This window comes from Balaenoptera physalus (assembly GCF_965194825.1).
Source record: "Balaenoptera physalus genome assembly, chromosome: 12".
Taxonomy (NCBI): Eukaryota; Metazoa; Chordata; class Mammalia; order Artiodactyla; family Balaenopteridae; genus Balaenoptera; species Balaenoptera physalus.
This window is the reverse complement of record NC_138897.1, coordinates 18,379,539-18,397,983: the sequence shown is the minus strand read 5'-3', so window position 1 is coordinate 18,397,983 and position 18,445 is coordinate 18,379,539. Positions and strand designations below refer to the sequence as shown.

At 33.8% G+C, this 18,445-nt stretch overlaps 1 protein-coding gene across 6 annotated transcripts in view; it reads left to right on the top strand.

Moving 5' to 3' along the window:
• The window catches only part of WDR7 (WD repeat domain 7), a 366,979-nt gene that overhangs the window by 114,826 nt on the left and 233,708 nt on the right, over nucleotides 1-18,445 (top strand). For 3 of the 6 annotated variants that reach the window (XM_082416400.1, XM_082416401.1, XM_082416402.1), the window contains 4 exons: nucleotides 2,134-2,903; nucleotides 4,217-4,305; nucleotides 15,873-15,971; nucleotides 18,151-18,269. In XM_082416400.1, coding sequence (XP_082272526.1) covers nucleotides 2,134-2,903; nucleotides 4,217-4,305; nucleotides 15,873-15,971; nucleotides 18,151-18,269 — 1,077 coding nt within the window. The remainder of the gene's footprint in view (nucleotides 1-2,133; nucleotides 2,904-4,216; nucleotides 4,306-15,872; nucleotides 15,972-18,150; nucleotides 18,270-18,445) is intronic. The other 3 variants (XM_082416403.1, XM_082416405.1, XM_082416404.1) reach the window with 1 other exon arrangement.

Below are 18,445 nucleotides of genomic sequence, written 5' to 3'. Positions count from 1 at the left end.
ACATATTGATTATATACAATTTAAGAAATATATGGAAATATGAAGAAAATGTAAATCTGATATGACTCTATCACAAAAAGTGGTTGCTATGAACATTTTCATGTATTTCTTTCCAGTGTTTGTCACTGTGCTCAAATGCATACTTGGGCATTGAATAAATGAAATCACAATTATACTCTGTTGTATTGTGTGTGTGTGTACATATGTGCACATGTGTAATCTTATCTCACTTAAAATTGGAACATGGGCATTTTGCCATGTGGTTAAATGTGCCCAGGAAGCATGATTTGTAGTGATTACAATATTTATTACATGGTTATGTTTAAATTATTTATTTCTTTATTGTTGGATTATTTAGGTTGTTTTCAATCTAAAATAATGGATACTGTTTCACTGAACGTCTTTGTATTTCTGACTATTTAGGATAGGGTTCTAGGAATAAATGTACTGGATCAAACAATCTTAAGGGCTCATGATGTGTTTTGCCAAATTGCTCTTCCAAAAGGCTCTATTTAAATTCATGCCTGCAGTGTGTGGGTCTGACTTTCATTGTACTCCTGCCTAAGTATTTTTTTCGTGTTTACTGTTTGCTAATTTTATAAGTGGTATCTTGTGGTTATTTAATTGTTATTTCCTCGACAATTCATTTGAGTAGGTTTTCCCTTATATTCCTTGACTATTTGTCTCTTTTACTGTGAATTGCCCTTGACCTTTATGATATTTTTCCCTTTTCTTTTGGTATTACTATTTTTTATATAGTTTATAACTTCATTAGTCCTACTTCTGGCACATTTTTCTTCCTATTTCTTACTTGCCTTAACTTTTTATAGTAGTGAATTTTAAATTTAAATGTGTTTGGCAAGTCCTTTCTCATCTTGAGATCTATTCACCTATACTTTGATTTAGTTTTAATTTTGTATTTTCCATTTCTGTTAATAACCCATGGTAATGGCAGTGTTTGGCAGAAGAGTGATAGGATTAGATTTGTTCTTCAGCAAGCAGTCTTGTGGCCTGTGGAGGCTGGATGGGAGTAAGGAGAGACTAGGGGCAGTGAAGCCTGTTTAGAGGAGAGGACATAAGGGTCTGAACATAGTGATGGTGATGGTGGGGATAGATTAGAAGAATGATTCTCAACCAGTGGTGTGGGAGATGCAGCAGGTTTAGTGGGAGGGTGGAGATTAGGACAGATTAAGCACAAGGTTCTGTGGGACATCCGGATACAAGCCGTGGGAACTGCAGGATTGGAGCTCCTTCAGGAGCTGGTCTGGCTGGTGATGGAGATTAGGAGGCCACCTGCATACAGGTGATAGTTCTAATACGGGAGAAAGAGTGAGTTTTCAGCGCAGCTGACTGAGAAGGGTGGTCAGAATTAGAAGGCTCACTAAGAAGGTGTTCTCCGGGAAGCTCTTTTTATACTTTCTCTCTCTTTCTGTGTCTCTTAGCAAAATCAACAATGTCAGAGATTATGGATATGGTCAGAGATACTGCAAAGAGATTAACGAGGAGAGGGACTGAAAAGTTTCCGCTGGATTAGTCTACTACTTTCCTTAAATGTGGCTAAAAGGGGCAGTAGACTGGGAAAGAAATAGAAGAAGGAACATGGTCAAAGGATAACACTTTTAAAGATTCTAAGTAGACTTGAACATGTTCTCTATTGAGGGAAAAGAATTTACGGACAGGGAGAGATTGAAGGTAAAGTGAAAAAGGAGGAATTTGATGGTGCAGCAACTTAAAAGGATGAGTAGCTGTGATGAATGCATTATTCTTTCAGGTGGAACAGTAGTATTACATTCTCAGAGGTAGAATTTGCATGTAAGTTATTGAAACAATTTTTAATCTGTTCTATGAGTAAAAAGACTTCCTGCTTCAATAATTAACTTTCATTTTCTTTTTTTTAAAAGATTAATTGACAGTTTTATAATTGTTTCAGCATAAAGTTCTTCTAATTGTTTAAGTTCATATCTTTTACGTGCTGCTGATTGGCAAAGTTAGTGTGTTACTCTTAATGATATAGATACCTAAAAAGACAGCTTAATAAGCATTTAAATCCCTTTGATTATTTATTGTTCATTAATGAATGCATGAAATTAAATACTTTGAATTATAGCCATCTTTTAAAAATATTTGTTGCAGGGAAATTTACCTAAATATTCTCATAACTCCCTGATGGTTCAAGCAATAAAGACAAACCTAACAGACCCGGACATACATGTGCTTTTCTTTGATGTGGAAGCGTTGATTATTCAACTCCTGACTGAAGAAGCCTCTAGGCCGAATACTGCGCTTATTTCCCCAGAGAATCTGCAAAAAGCATCTGGCAGTTCAGACAAAGGGGGCTCTTTTCTAACTGGAAAACGAGCAGCAGTTCTCTTCCAACAAGTGAAAGAAACTATCAAAGAGAACATAAAGGAACATCTCCTTGATGATGAAGAGGAGGATGAGGAGATAATGAGACAGAGGCGGGAAGAAAGTGATCCCGAATATCGGGCCAGCAAATCTAAGCCACTGACCCTGTTAGAATATAATCTGACTATGGACACTGCAAAATTGTTCATGTCCTGCCTTCATGCCTGGGGTTTGAATGATGTTCTGGATGAAGTCTGTCTTGATCGCCTTGGAATGCTGAAACCCCACTGCACAGTATCGTTCGGCCTCTTATCGAGAGGAGGTCATATGTCACTGATGCTTCCTGGTTATAATCAGGCTGCTTGTAAACTATCACATGGGAAAGCAGAAGTAGGAAGGAAGCTGCTGGCAACGGAGGGAGTAGGAAAGGGAACTTACGGAGTGTCCCGGGCCGTCACCACACAACATCTCCTGTCTATCATATCTTTGGCAAATACCTTAATGAGTATGACCAATGCAACTTTTATTGGTGATCATATGAAGAAGGGCCCTACCAGGTGTGACCATGATAGTTTGATTTTATTCTTATGTTTCAAAAAAAAAGAAACCTGTTTTATTTTTGTCACTTCTTATCACCTTTTTTTGGGGGGTGGGCTCTACACACCTTGGCATTTTTGTGTCATCTCAGTGTTTCCCCTTTAAATTTTAAATACAACATGCATGACTTAAAATATAATCAAATTGTACAGTTTTATCTATACTCAGACATACTTAGTAGCTATTTAAAAAAAACTTAGAATGAGGGAGTAGGTCAGAGTTCAGCTTTAACAAATTATAGACTAGCTCTTCAGTAAATATAATCTTAGATTGTATCTATTTACAGTTTGCACTAACATTTAATTCAAATTGTATATTTGGTTAAAATGTGTGACCCACGTGATGAATGGTAAGTGTTCAGTGGCTGGCTTCAGCATTTTGTGAGAAGTATAGTCAGAATTTCTCAATGGGAAAAGAGGAAACAACTTTTTAAAGTGCAGGGAAGTATTCTTTTAATATTTCTACATATTTAACCTGAGTTGCTATTTCTCATTTTCCAGAAGTCATGAAGACAACTTTTTAAACTCTAGTTTTATTATACTTTATTGAGAGCTGACCACATTTAGGATTTTTTAAATCTAACATACTAAAGTAGCACTTACCTACTGTCTGGCTCTGTTGTAAGCACTTTACAGATGTTACCTCCTTAATGCCCTTACCCCTATAATGTAGGTACTTTTATTATCCTTTTGTTACAGATGATAGAGCTGAGACACAGAGAGGTGAAGTAACTTGCCCAAGGTCACACAAGTAGTAAATGGTAGGGCCGGAATTCAAAAGGGGACAGTCTGCCTGTGGAGTGGAAGATTTCTTAATGCCTTATTACCTTTTTCAGATTTTAGGGCTGAATTTTTTGAAACTCAGTATATTGTTCCATAAGTTCATTTGGACCAATGATATGGGGTGGGCTGAATTATCAGCATGCTAATACTGAAGAATGAAGGGTTAGTGATGATATTTATCTGTCAGTGGTAGTAGATTAAAGTGTTCATAAATATTTCTTAAACTAGTTTAAAGCATAAACTGTAGATGTAAAATTTTTACTTGCTATTTGTTAATCATTTAGTTTTCTGTATTAAAATCTGAAATGGAAAATGTTAATAGGTACAAAACAAAACACCCCTATCTTTTTGGAACAGCAAATTGAAAATGTTCTGTTATGTGTTTCTTTTGCAATTCACTTGGAACTAGAAAGCTTAATATTTTAAATGGCTCTGGAATTATGAAACTATGAATGTGTATATATACATGTATTTTCTTCTTCTTTTTAAAGGCCACCTAGACCAGGCACCCCAGACCTTTCTAAGGCAAGGGGTTCTCCTCCAACTTCCAGTAATATTGTGCAAGGACAGATTAAACAAGGTAAAATTAAATCTTGTTAAGTAATTGACATGACATTTCAGCTCTAGAAACTGAGGAGGCATAGCTAATGTATAATCATAACATTTTGTTTGTCTCAGATTGTTAAATAGAGAAAAGTTGTTATATTCCAGATGTAAATATGGATAATTAAGATGTTAGTTAAAAATAAATCAGATTTATTTAGAAATTGATAAATGAGCGTATTTCACATAATTTTATTGTACTGTCTTTGGCCTAATTTTTATGCATTAGGGGCACCTTAACTTGACAACGCTAGTGCCTTAATGTGTGTATCTTGAGTCTATAAGTTATGTCTATTTTTTAAACTACATTTAGAAATGTTTAAATTCATATTTCCATACTGTAGCTGTTCTTGTATCATTTGCCAGTAGTTCATGCATTGTAATCCACAGTGGAAATAGTTTCTTTTTATTTAGTCATTATATACTTTAACTTTTTGTTCGTAGCTTTTGTTTTGTTAGGGGATAGAAGAAAGATTGAGTTTTTCTTCCTTTATTTTCTTTTACACTCATTTTAAGAGCGACAAGTGAGCTAATCAGAGTTCAGGGGGGAATCACTTCTGCTTAGAGAGCTTTCCTTTAGGCTAAGTTGAAGGTTCTGCTTGTAAATGGTGACATTGTAGGATGTTCTTTTTTCAAAAAAGTTGTTTAAGGCTTTAAAGAGTCAGTGAACAGTTCTGCAAGATTTGTTTGGTGAACAATAGGCCTCCAACTTCATGCCTACAATTTTTCTCTTTCCTAGAACAAGTCCTCTGCTCTCTTAGCTGATAGTTTGTACTTACTTTAATATCCTTAAATGGTATGCTTGGTTTTTAGTTTTAGGTACTGTGTCGTAGCTTCTCATTATGGAAGATAAGCTCCCCCCACTCTCTATGCCACTCCTATCCTTCATTTCCAGCCCCATGTGGTCACCCCTCTTATTCCCCTGTCCTCTCATCAAGCCTTTATACTCATTTTATAATAGTCTATATGAAGTTATGTAAAAGTTTTAATTAGATAAATTTATACTTGTGTATGTGTGAAATACACACAGGAAAGTGCACAAAACAAATATGCAGCTCAGTGATTTTTACAAGCTAAACACCCATGTAACTATATCCCTGGACAAGAAATAGAACATTGCCAGTACTCCTGAAGCCTCCTACATGTTCCCTCCCAATCAGTATACCTTCCTCTTCCAAAGGTAACTACTATCTTGACTTTTAGGAAATCATTTCCTTCCTTTCCTTAATGGTTGTTCCACCTAAGTTTAAATCCCTAAACACTGTGGTTTAGTTTTGCCTGTGTTTTGAATTTTATATGCGTTCAGTTAGTCATGGAGTGCGTATTCTTTTGTGTTTGGCTACTTTTGTGAGATTTATCAGTGTTGTTGCACGTGACTATAGTTTGTTCATTTTCATTGTTCATTTTGTTGCTGTATACTATTCTGATGAATGAATAGACCACAATTTTTTCATCCATTTTTTGGCCAATAAACATTTGGATTATTTCCAGTGTTTCATTTTCATAAATAATTCTGCCATGAACATTCTTGTATTTGAATCTTAGTGTATATTATAAGCTTTTCCGTTGCATATGTAACCAAAAGTGGAATTTCTGCATATATTTATCTTCAGCTTTAATTGTTGGTAATGTTAGCATGTTTTCCTAAGTGAGAGACATATACAGCCATCAAACTGGCTAAGGGGAAAAAGATGGAAATTGTTGTGTTAGCTGGGCTATGGATCAGTGAGACCTCTCATATATAGCTGGTAAGATATCCTAGCCAACACTTAATATTGTCCATGTTTTTCACTTTAGCCATTTTGGTATGGTTAGTATATCTGACATATCAGTATTTTCATTCCTGATTAATATTTTTGTGTCCTATTTAAGAAATTACCCTGATATTTCTACTCTGGTATGAGGATATTCTTCTGTATTTTCTTTTAGAAGCTTTCTTTTTTTTTTTTTAATTTTTATTTATTTACTTATTTATTTTTGGCTGTGTTGGGTCTTCATTTCTGTGCGAGGGCTTTCTCCAGTTGTGGCAAGCGGGGTCCACTCTTCATCGCGGTGCGCAGGCCTCTCACTGTCGCGGCCTCTCTTGTTGCGGAGCACAGGCTCCAGACGCGCAGGCTCAGTAATTGTGGCTCACGGGCCCAGCCGCTCTGCGGCATGTGGGATCCTCCCAGACCAGGGCTCGAACCCACGTCCCCTGCATTGGCAGGCAGACTCTCAACCACTGCGCCACCAGGGAAGCCCTAGAAGCTTTCTTATTTTACCTTTCTCATTTAGGTCTATAATCTGCCTAGACCTTAATCTTGTGTATTATGTGAAGCAGGGGTCCTGTTTTGATCTTACTTCCATATACAGAATTGGTACAGCATGATTTATTAAAGAGATGACCCTTTCCCCACTGCTTTGCAGTGCCATTTTTGTCATAAATATAATGTCCTTATATATGGTAGTCTATTTCTGAGCTGTTTGAGCACTTTGATTTGTTTGTGTATCATTGTGCCTTAATTACTGTAGCTCTGTAATAAGACTTAATATTTAATAGATCAAGTCTTCCCACCTGTTCTTCTTAAAGAATGTCTTGACTATTCTTGTCCTTTTGAATTTCAGTATAAACTTTAGAACTGTTTTATTAGTGTCACAAAGACCTATTGTGATTTTAACTTCGATTTTATTGAATTTGTAGATCATTCTAGGGAGAATTATTATCTTAGTGGGGTTCACCCATTTAATCCATCAACTTGATATATCTCTACATTTATTTAGATCTTATTTAGCTATCATAACTCTGTATAGTTTTCTATGTAGAGGTCTTATATTTCTTTTGTTAGATTTATTCCTAGATATTAGATTTTTAAAATACTCTATTTAATATCTAATTGATATTAAATTTCTTCATTTTCTGTGCCCTGATATAGAAATGCAGTTGACTTTCATATATTGACCTTGTATCAAAGAATCTTGCTAAATTCACCTATTAAAGGTAATACTTTTCTGTAGATTCTTTTGATCATATGGACAATCATATGGAACAACATTTTTATTTCCAGTATCAAAGGGAGAACTTTTAAGATTTCATAATCATGATATTTCCTATATGCTTTTACAGATAATTTAAGAAATTAACTCTTCTGTTCCTTTGCAAAATGTTTATCATCAATGTATGTTGGATTTTATCATGCTTTTTCTGTATCTATTGAGGTGACTATATAATTTTTTTTACTCTATTAATGTGATGAATTTACAACCCAATTTTGCATTCCAGAATAAAACCAATCTTGTGATGTATTATTATCTTATATGTTGTTGCATTTAATTTAATATTTTTTATTTAGGAAAACGTTTTCTTCTAATATTTATGTAAGGTTTTACTTTATTCAGGTTTTGGCAAATGGATTGGGGAATCTTCCTTTTCCATTTTTAGGTAGAATTTGTGTGAGATTGGCATTAATTATTTCATAAATGTGCAGTGGAATTTGCTGGGGTTAGACCTAGAGTTTTCTTTGTGGGGAGTTGTAAAATTCTGGGTTCAGTTTCTCTCATTGTTATAGAACTTCAGATTTTCTGTTTATTTTTGTGTCAGTTTCATTTAGTACATATTTAGGGATTTTTCCAGTTCTAAATTTTCAAATGTGTTTGCATTTGAAAAGATAACATCTTATCTTTTTAATTTCTGTAGTATCTGTGGTGATGTCTCCATTTTTATTCCTGATATTAATCATTTGTAGCTTTCTTTTTTCTTGATCAGTCTTACTGGGGCTTTATCAATCTTTTTAATCCATAGTGCCTTTGTTTATCCTTTCTAATGCATATTTTTTCCTGTTTCACTAAATTCCGCTCTTTACTTCTCCCACTTCCTTTGGATTCAATATGCTGTTATTATTAATTTTTTTTATAAGTTTATTTTATTTATTTATTTCTGGCTGCATTGGGTCTTCGTTGCTGCATGCAGGCTTTCTCTAGTTGCAGTGAGCGAGGGCTACTCTTCATTGTGGTGTGCAGGCTTCTCATTGCGGTGGCTTCTCTTGTTGCAGAGCATGGGCTCTAGGCACGCGGGCTTCAGTAGTTGTGGCTCGTGGGCTCTAGAACGCGGACTCAGTAGTTGTGGCACATGGGCTTAGTTGCTCTGCGGCATGTGGGATCTTCCTGTTCCAGGGCTCAAACCCGTGTCCTCTGCATTGGCAGGCGGATTCTTAACCACTGTACCACCAGGGAATTCCAGTTATTATTAATTTTTAAAAAGTTTTTACGCTTGATGGTTGCTTACTGATGTTGAATTGAAGTTAGAGCAGACATCCTTGCCTCATTCCCAACCTTAGGGATAAAGCATTCAGTCTTTTACTATTAAGTATGATGTTAGCTGTAAGTTTTTCTTAGATGAGCTGGATGTTGAGGAAGTTCCCTCCTATTCCTAGTTTGCTGAGATTTTAAAATTATGAACAGGTGTTAGATTTTGTCAGATGATTTTTCTGCATCTATTGAAATTATCAAATGAATTTTCTCCTTTATTTTCTCAATAAGTCCAAGAACACTGAATTTTGAATTTAAAAAAAAACCTTGCAATCCTGGGGTAGATCACACTTGGTCATGATGAATTATCCTTTTTATAGATTATTGGATATAATTTGCTAAAATTTTGTTAAGAGTTTTTATGTGTATGATCATGAGGGATTTTGGTCTAGAGTTTTTCATTTCAATAATGTGTTTGTTCAATTTTGGTAACAGGATAATGCTAGTCTCACAGAATGACTTAGGATGTTATCCCTTTTCTTGTGTTTTCTGGAAGGGCATGTGTAGAATTGATACTATTTTTTACTTGTTTGATTGGTTTCACCAGTGAAAATATGTGGGCATAAGGTTTTTTTTATGGGAAGATTTTTTAACTACAAATTTAAATGCTTTAATAGATACAGAGCTATTTAGGTTTTTTTTTTTTTAATTCATCTTGGGTGAACTTTGGTAATTTGTGTCAAATTTATTGGCAAAAAGTTGTTTAATATTCTCTTATTTTCCTTTCAATATCATATCTGTAGGATTTGAAATGACATCCCCTATCTCATTTCTATTATTCATAGTTTATGTTTTTTCTCTTTTTTCCTGATCAGTCTAGCTAGTAACTTAGCAGTTTTATAGTTCTTAACCAGCTTTTGGTTTCATTAGTTTTTAATCTGTTGTTCTTCTGTTTTCTATTTAATTTATTTCTGCTTTGCTTGTTATTATTTCATTTCTTTTGCTTTAAATTTGCTTATATTTTTAATTTTTTTTTTTTTTTTAGAGTAGAACCTGAGGTCATGGATATAAAACTTTTCTCCTTTCCTAATATAGGCAGTCAGCACTACAAATGTACCCCTAAGTACAGCTTTAGTAGCATCCCACATATTTCGATATGTTTTCCTTTTCCTTTTTCTTTTGACTTTTTCTTTTATCCCTGAGTAATTTATTATTGAGTTAAATTTGCAAACATTTGGGAACTTTCCAAGGATCTTTCTGCTATTGATTTCTAATTTATGGTCAGATAATATACTTTGTATGGTTTGAATTCTTTGAATATTGAGACTTGTTTTATGGCCCTAAATATGGTCTTTCTTGGTCAGTATACTGTGTGCACTTCAGACGACTGTGTATTCTCCTCTTGTTGGGTGGAGTGTTTCATAAATGTCAGGTCACGTTGCTTAAGAGTATTCAAGTTTAGCATATATTAGCTGATTTTTCTGCCCACTTCGTTCTATCGTTTAGATAAGGGTATTGAATTCTGCAGCAGTTGTGGATGTGTTTATTCCTCCCTGCATTTCTATCAGTTTTTGCTTAATATATTTTGAAGCTCTCTTTATTGGGTGCATAAACCTTTAGAATTGTTATTTCTTATTGATCAACGATGCATTATATATTTCACTACCATGATGGTATTGAATTTGCCCACCTGGCCAGGTCTGAGGATTTTAAAGTTGGAGTGCTTTAATGTTGCTCCTCTCAGAAAAGGCTTGAGTCTTGAGAGCAGTGAAGAAGGAACTAAAAATTGTCTTTTTCTAAAGCACTTACTTACTTAAGGTGATAGATTTAGGAATTTCCATTTGGAACAGCACATATGCTTATCTTATAAAGTAAATGAAGGTTAGCAATCTGTAGTGAGAATTACATAGTAAAATGCTTTAGGATGGCATTATAAAACTCATTTTCTATTTGAATATTAAAGTGTAGTATTTCTTTAACATATATTTGTTAAGCACTTTTGTTTTCCCTCCAAACAACTCTATTTGGGGTACAGAGAGATTAGTCTAATGTATACTGTCTTGAATAGTTTATGTCTATCTGGAAGGTAACACACGAACATAACCAATGTAGGGTAGGAAGTGGTGCTGTACAGATAAAGGGCTTTGATTCCTTGACTGCTCTTCAGCAGAGTATTATTTAGTCTCATCTCTCTACTCTGACTTCTCTTACGTTGGTTTTCTTTTAAACATTTTCATCTTTCCTTATGTTTTCTTTTCCTGACTCCCACTGTAGCCCACATTGACTCAGAATCTATTTTCAAGTTGGATTGCAAACATGAATATGCTTCTTTTCGATAAACTGTCACTTTATGTTGGTTAATACTTGTTCAGCTCCAAAATAATCTATATGGAATAAAGACTTTAGCTGGGAATTGGACCTTTTACAGGCATTTGGGTCTGAGAATAAACATTATATAAATAGTTTTGCTAACATAATTTCTCATAAACAATATCAGGGTATATCATGGGCAAATAATTTCTTCACAAGAAGTTTGTCTAGCAGTTGGCTTGTTAATTCAGTGTTTTCCAATAATTAACATTTACTGACAGTCGTACTTTTTGATAGAGACAGTATTCATTTATTAAATACTTGATTTTGCAGGTTATAAAATATCTCACTTGAGGAAGGGATCAGAGATGTCAACCGAGTAAATTTTTGTTCATGGTCATACATCCCTGAGCCTGCCCATGGCTTTAGTCTTTTCTATATTCTGACAGATTGTACTTCTCTTTATCAATACAGTAATTTCACGGCAAAAGTCTTTGGTCTGTGCCTCTTGTGCTTATCTTCACTGTGACCATATCTTTATGTTAATAGTTACATCTTTACTCAGGGGTAGGTGTGGAGGTAAGTCTAGGCAACTTAAAGATTTAAAGTTATGTTACATTATTTGCAATTTTATTTTTAAGAAGTCGATCCAATTTAGGTTGTCTAAACTTAGAAGTAAGAGGTAGTTGTTCCTAAATTATAACCAATAGTTACTCACCATCCTTTTCCAGGATCTATAGCAAAAAACGAGGAGTACCTGTGTCAGACTAATGAAGGGGCCTGCGAATCCCTTAAAATTTTGTGTTTGAACTTATGTGCCCTTTAAAAAAAAATGCTATAGCTATAATTTAATTGCAGAAGCTCTAACTTTGGTCTGATTTGGAAGCTCAGAGGGCAGGGCTGTTTTTTCTTTTTTGTTCACTGATTTATCACAAGTGCTTGGAACAGTGGCTGGTACAGAGAAGGAGCTCAGTAAATATTTGTTGATTGAATGAATCTATAGATACCTACTCTTTATGCTTCTAGAGTCAATATGTCAATAACTAGGAACTGAGGCTGTAAGGGCTGACAAGAGATCCCTGCCTTCAAGGAGCTTATATCTAGTGGAGGAGATCCAGAGGAGTGCAGTTTATGATTTTAGTTGGCTGCTTATTTGCTTTTCCTACCAGACTCTGAGTACTTTGAGAGCAGCATCTTGGTCTAATCTTTATAAGTTTTTATATGCTTAGCTTAGTACCTGGCATGGAGTAAGCACTGATTACATTAATCAAATGAAAGAAAATTTTAATAGCCTTCATATGTCTAATTCAAGATAGTGTTTATATTATAATTTTATCTTTCACTATAATGAACTCTCTCCACATGGTTTTTATCTTGCTCATTTATTTATTTTGGATGTTAATGGAGACCTTTTACAAAAGGTTGTGTTTTTTTGGGTTTTTTTTTTTTTTTGACTCTTTGGTTGAACTTATAGGCCAACATAAAACTATCACTCCATCTGAACTTACTCCAATTCTAATGTAATCCAGTGGTGATCTAGAGGCTAAGTAGTGTTACTGTATTTTTCAAACATTATCAACACTTTCGTATTTTGCCTTGATGCATATCTGTCTGTTTGTCAGAGTACCATCTTGGGCTGTTTACTCATTCTGATTTATGGTAGCTCCTCATTCTTTCTACTTCCTGGAGCTTTGTGTTCCCTTAGTGCCCTTAGCTATTTGTGCTCTCCTTTTACAGTGTTTTAAGGTTATCCTTTTCTCCTTATGATGTTTGGTTAATGATTTATCCTAATGCTTCAGGTTGATTTAAAAGATGATGAGAATGCCTACCTAAGATAAAAGTGTAGACGTAAAAGAAGTTTACAGAAAGGCAGATGTTGCTCTAAGATCTCTATATTAGATGGCATACCCAGTGTGGAAGGCCTTTGTATTAAGTACATGGTGATTGACTCTGTTTCCTCATTTCTAATATTTTCATGTTTTCTCCTCCTCTATCCTCTCCCTCTCAAAGCTTCATGATTCTCATATAACACTTTAGATAAAGTGATTCTTTGTAAAATAATTTTATTTATCTTTTTAGTGTTTAGCTTTGAAAAAACTTTCTTTCTCAGCATTGCATTTGATTTTCTGTACGTTCTAGGTTATCTTTTTTTTTTCTTCTGAAAAATGTATTGAGAGGGCTATTTGTGTATATCTGCTGGGAGGGTAATGAGGTTTAGACCAATATGTACAGAGCACTTGCTACCAAAAGTATGTTTGCTTTCTTCCCTATGTAGATTTTTCATATCACAATGGCAATTGGCAAAAATGGAGCTTAGATTTAGATTTCAAATGAAGACTGAGGTAGACCTCTTCAAAGACAGAAACCATGGCTATTGTCATTTTGAGTACTTCTATATATGCCATTTAAAGGGAAACCAGAGCATATGTGTACACATATATGTTGTCACACATGTTTATCTTCATCTGTCTTTTCATGTGAGAGTAAGCCGTTGTGAAGAGGCTCTTAGCTGCAACATTACTTAAAGAACTTTCTCAGGTAAAATAAGAGAACTTGTGTCAGTTCTGTCACCATTTTGAAGCTGTGCTGAGACTATTTTCCCTTGTGTTTTACTGGTCCTTAATAAGAGGAGCAAATTGGTAAGAGGAGCAAAAAGTTGACACGGCAGCTTTTCTGTTTTAAGAAATTAAATGCTTGCTTATGTTTTATGGTATAAATCTTTGATGTTCAGTGCCGTACATAACTTATTCAGATTTATTATGTGTCATTAGATCTTGAGCTTTTTATTATGGTAGTGTACTTTTTTCTTCTAATTTCTATTGCTGATTTTTCTATATGTGGACAGTTTTAAAGCTGTAGTAGAGTTTAATTTCAGTATTCTCAGTGAATTATGAAAATAGTTCTAGATTCTGCAGTTTCAGTTATGAGGTGGTCTGAATAAAGTATTTTTTGATGATGATGCTGAGATTTTTAAAGCATAGTAAATCTGATTCCTTGATTTCTATTACAGTATTTTTTTTTTTATTTTAAGTGCCCACAGAATTTATTAAAGGAAAGTGTAAAAGGCTTTTTCTACATGCAATATCGTTTAAACAGGGCTCCAGAAATATAATACTCAGAGCATCTGTTTATCTCTCTCATTACAAATAAAGCTATATATATTGAACGTTATTCTATTAAGACATATTCTTATTCTAGCAGTTTTGCCAGTAGCATTTCTAGTTTCCTTTCGACTTGTGATTTAGGGAAAACATTATAGTTTAATCCCACTCCTTATTTGACCTAGCTAGGGGAATGATCACTCAGTCCTAAACTTTGGTTTGTTTGTATTGAATTTTTTCACCTTACCATTCTAGTGTCCTTTCAGAATTAATGATAAAGTCAGATGAAGTTAACCCAGACTTTTCAGGAATAATAATTTCTCCTTTATTTAAAGTAAAATTATAGAAAAACCCCAACTGTTGGAAACCACCAGAGGAACTCGCTCAACAATTTTGGTGGCATGAAAGCTAAAACCTGTAAATTTACTCCTTGCCACCAAAGGCTTACCAACTTTTAGCATGGGGAATTGAATATTTTGTAGGCCATAATTACTGAATTTGTATTTAAAAATGATTTAAAAGTGAGAAATTATTCAATGGAATATGTAGAAATATTGGGGATTTCTTTGCAAGATTACAATGGAATTCTTAGATCTTATGAAATATACAACTGAGAGTAATTCTAATCCTTTCATAAGTATAACATTATAAAATACTTGTAATTTCATAAGGAACAAAAAACAGGTCTGTTATAATAAAAAGAATGATAATTTCCCAGATAAAATTTTCGTGTGTGCAAGAGGTGCTTCTTAGGGTTTATGGAGTTGGATTTTCTGTTTTTTATCACTGCTCATATACTTCTTTTAGTTCTCCGGTTTACCTCACACGTGTCTGATTGACATTATGATGCATTCGTGAGGAAATTATGAAAAGTTGTTTTCATGCAACTGTCCTGTAGTTACAAAAGAACTTCACTGCATGAAAAGCAAACATATCATTCAGCAGACAATGCTTAATCTGTTCAGGAGCCCAAACCTATTGCTGTTCAATGACAGAAGAAAGGAGAGGGATTAATTTGAAGATGCTTGTGCATGACATATGGTAATTTCTCCATAGGAAGGAAGTGTCAAATGGTGACCTCTAAATCTTAATGTTGACCTTCAGTTGTAGAATGTGTGCGCCATACGGTCCTTTTGCCTTTTCATGTGATAATTTAAGCTGAACATTTTACTGGTAACATAACTTTTTCGGGGGGAGGGTCGGTGTTGTTCCATCTATTCTATAAGGATTATAGCATTCACAGTAATTATTTTAGAATATAAAGCATTTGTATCATAAAAATATTTTTTAAATTGAAGAATGGAGCTATGTTAGGAGTCTTCTGAGTTAAATGTATTTAATTTAACTTTAAATTGTTACATTTTAAAAGTTGTATTTTACAAGTTGGTATAATTTAAATTGAGTTTTTATAAAATGAGTAATAAATTGAAATGATCTCAGTGAGTATTGGTTTGAGAGATTACAAAATAATTTAGGCATAATGTTAGGAAATAAATTATTAGAAAAAAAAATGTAATTGACAATCCGAAGACCAAAATAAACTTTTCATCATGTGATACATTTTAAAAATTGAATTACATTTTTGCGAATTCTTAATATGTTTATTGTCATTTTTTTCATTGCAGCCTTAGTTATTTTAGAACTTCTTTTTATATCAGATGACACATCATTCAACTATAAATAGATTTTGGTTTGAACTACACTGTGATTGCTATTCAATAAAATATATCATTTTACTGCCATAATCCTTAATAATCCTACCTTTCTGATTAAAACATCATTTTTCAGTTCTACATTTACTATATTTTGCCAACTTTGTTTTTTAGTATTCACTAACACTGAGCTTTTTTTCAGAAACCGCTGTATCTCAATTCTCTCCTCTTTTATTTCTTCTATTTTCTGCTGCAAGTTGCCGCACCTGTCGTTTCTGCTCGGTCTGATGCTGATCACTCTGGCTCTGACCCTGCTTCTACTCCTGCTTTACATACCTGTTTCTTAGTAAATGAAGGTATTCTCTCTCAACTTTCTAACAACTTTCTTTCAATCTGTGCTTTATTCTAGTATATGTTCTTTTTATCTAATTTATACATTCATCTGCTTTGTTATATGTGAGATCCTAAAGTTTCCATTTTATAACTTGATTTGCTAATGTCAGTGATAAGGGTCGATTATAAAAATGTAATGTTATTCCTGGCTGGTATAAACCATGTTCCCTGTAATCTAGAATGCTATTAAAGAAGTGCAAAGATGCTAATCTATGATAGGAAGTAGGCATTAAAAAGGGGGTTGGTTTTCATGATGATGTTTGCCATGTGATCTCTGGTGTTAGAGCTAATTAATTTATTTTACATGTATCATTACTCTGTGACAGACACTCTTTATTCTCTGTACACAACATGTGCCCTGGTTAGAGGGGAAAGTATTTTTGGAGCTCTGAAAATGTGAATGGAATCTGCAAACCTTTATTCCCCAAGAGCTATCTAGGATTATTTATACTGACTGGAAGCTTAACGGAACTTGTGAGCTGTGAGTTATATCCAGTCTCTTCACTGTGGGCTCAATCTTCACCAGTTTATATAATATAAAAATGAGTAAATTTACAGAATCTCATATGTAACCCAGAATGATTCTAACTCTTCACTAAAAGCAATAATACCAGTCTATTCAAACAGAAAGAATGATACAATATCTATAAAGTACAGAGCCCGTGTTCTAAGTACCATTCCTTTGGAAAGAAAACATGGGAACGTAAAAGTATAACTCATTTTTTGTTTGGTTTCCCTGTCATAGACCTGTACTAAGGTTTGTATGTTAATATTGGATTTTAGCAAAAATAATTAGGGTCATATTTGTAAAGCTATTGTGAAAGGTAGTAATTTGTTGATTCAGAAACAAGCTGTTGACTTTGGACCGTGGTGAGAATCATCTTCATATTAAAATTTAGCTCATAAATACACTTCATACTTTTATGAGACATTAAAACATTTAAGAAGTTAGTAGGTAGTAATTTGTTTATATATATTTGTGTATGTATATATGTATGTATGTATATGTATGTATATATATTCCTCTGTTGAAAATAAATTATAATCTAAAATGTGTGTGCTCATCACCTTAATTAATGTAATTATATATTCTCAGTTGTTGAGAATTTCCTTACTGTGAAAGGGTGAATCTTTACATAGGTGGCTTGTCTCTCTCGCTCTCTCTCACTCACACCCTCTTTAACAATCCCAATAATCATTTTGAGTTTTATGGTAGGGTTTTTGTTGTTGTTGTTTTAGAATACTACAGCTTAGATTATTTCAGAACACTGATTTGCTAAAATTTTGTGGTCACAGATAACTCACCTTGTAATATGAACACTTTTAAAATAGGGTGGAAATGATTATTTGAGAATGTCTGGATACTAGTACTTTTAAGTATTGCAGTGGTTTACATTGTTTGTTGTCTTTATATAATCAATTTCCATATTGTGGAATAGAATTTTGGAAAAAAACAACTTTTATTCCCATAGATTAGAGTTAATGATACTTAAAATTTTATAAATTTTAGATTAAGTTTTTATTTTGGGGAATGTAGGAATTCATTTTTTCCTCTCAAACTTGGTGTTAGTTTACTTAAGTTATGATTGTGACTAAACTTCTGATTCATTTTGTAAGAAAAGGGATCAATAAGTACGTTAATTAAAGGCCCTGTGACAGAGAATAGAAAATATCTCTGTTGACTGATACGAAGGTAATACCAGATGGCCAGGCCTTAAGTGACATGAACTTGTCTTTGGATATCTGTGTGAGTGCCCTTTTAACTGTCTCAGTACGTTCAAATCTAGAGCTCTGGTATGTGTTTATTTCTGTGCTTTTCTAAACCTGAATATATGTCTTGTTTTAGAGGGAATGTTTAGAAATGTGTTTTTCTTGTGGAATTCGTATATACTTAATGTGGAAATTTATTTGTATTTGTTTTAAAACTTTTAGAGTTCTTAGAGCTGAAATTCGAGAGGAAACACATTTAGAAATGAAATACATTTGTTATATCTTTGTACAAAATATCTAATAATAAATTGAAATCATAACATAATTGAGCAGGTCTCCCCTTTTTGGTTTAGGTTTGGTATACTTACATGCAGAAAAATATTTGAATTAGGGGGAATACCAAAGTGTTTATAATATATTACATTTTAACAGGATGGAGTCAGTTGGCTGCTATGCATTGTGTTATGCTGCCAGACCTGCTGGGATTGGACAAATTTAGGCCCCCGCTTCTAGAGATGCTGGCTCGGAGATGGCAAGATCGATGCTTGGAGGTAATATCGAGGTGATATGGATAGAAAACAAAAACATTAAAAAGGCACTGGACAAGTGTAAATTTGAAACAAAAATGTTATTTTTATCTAACTTCTTATCACCTGTTTATTATGTGATAGAAAATATGGATCCAATGATTCTAAACAGTAATGTTTCAACTTGCATATTTGTTTAC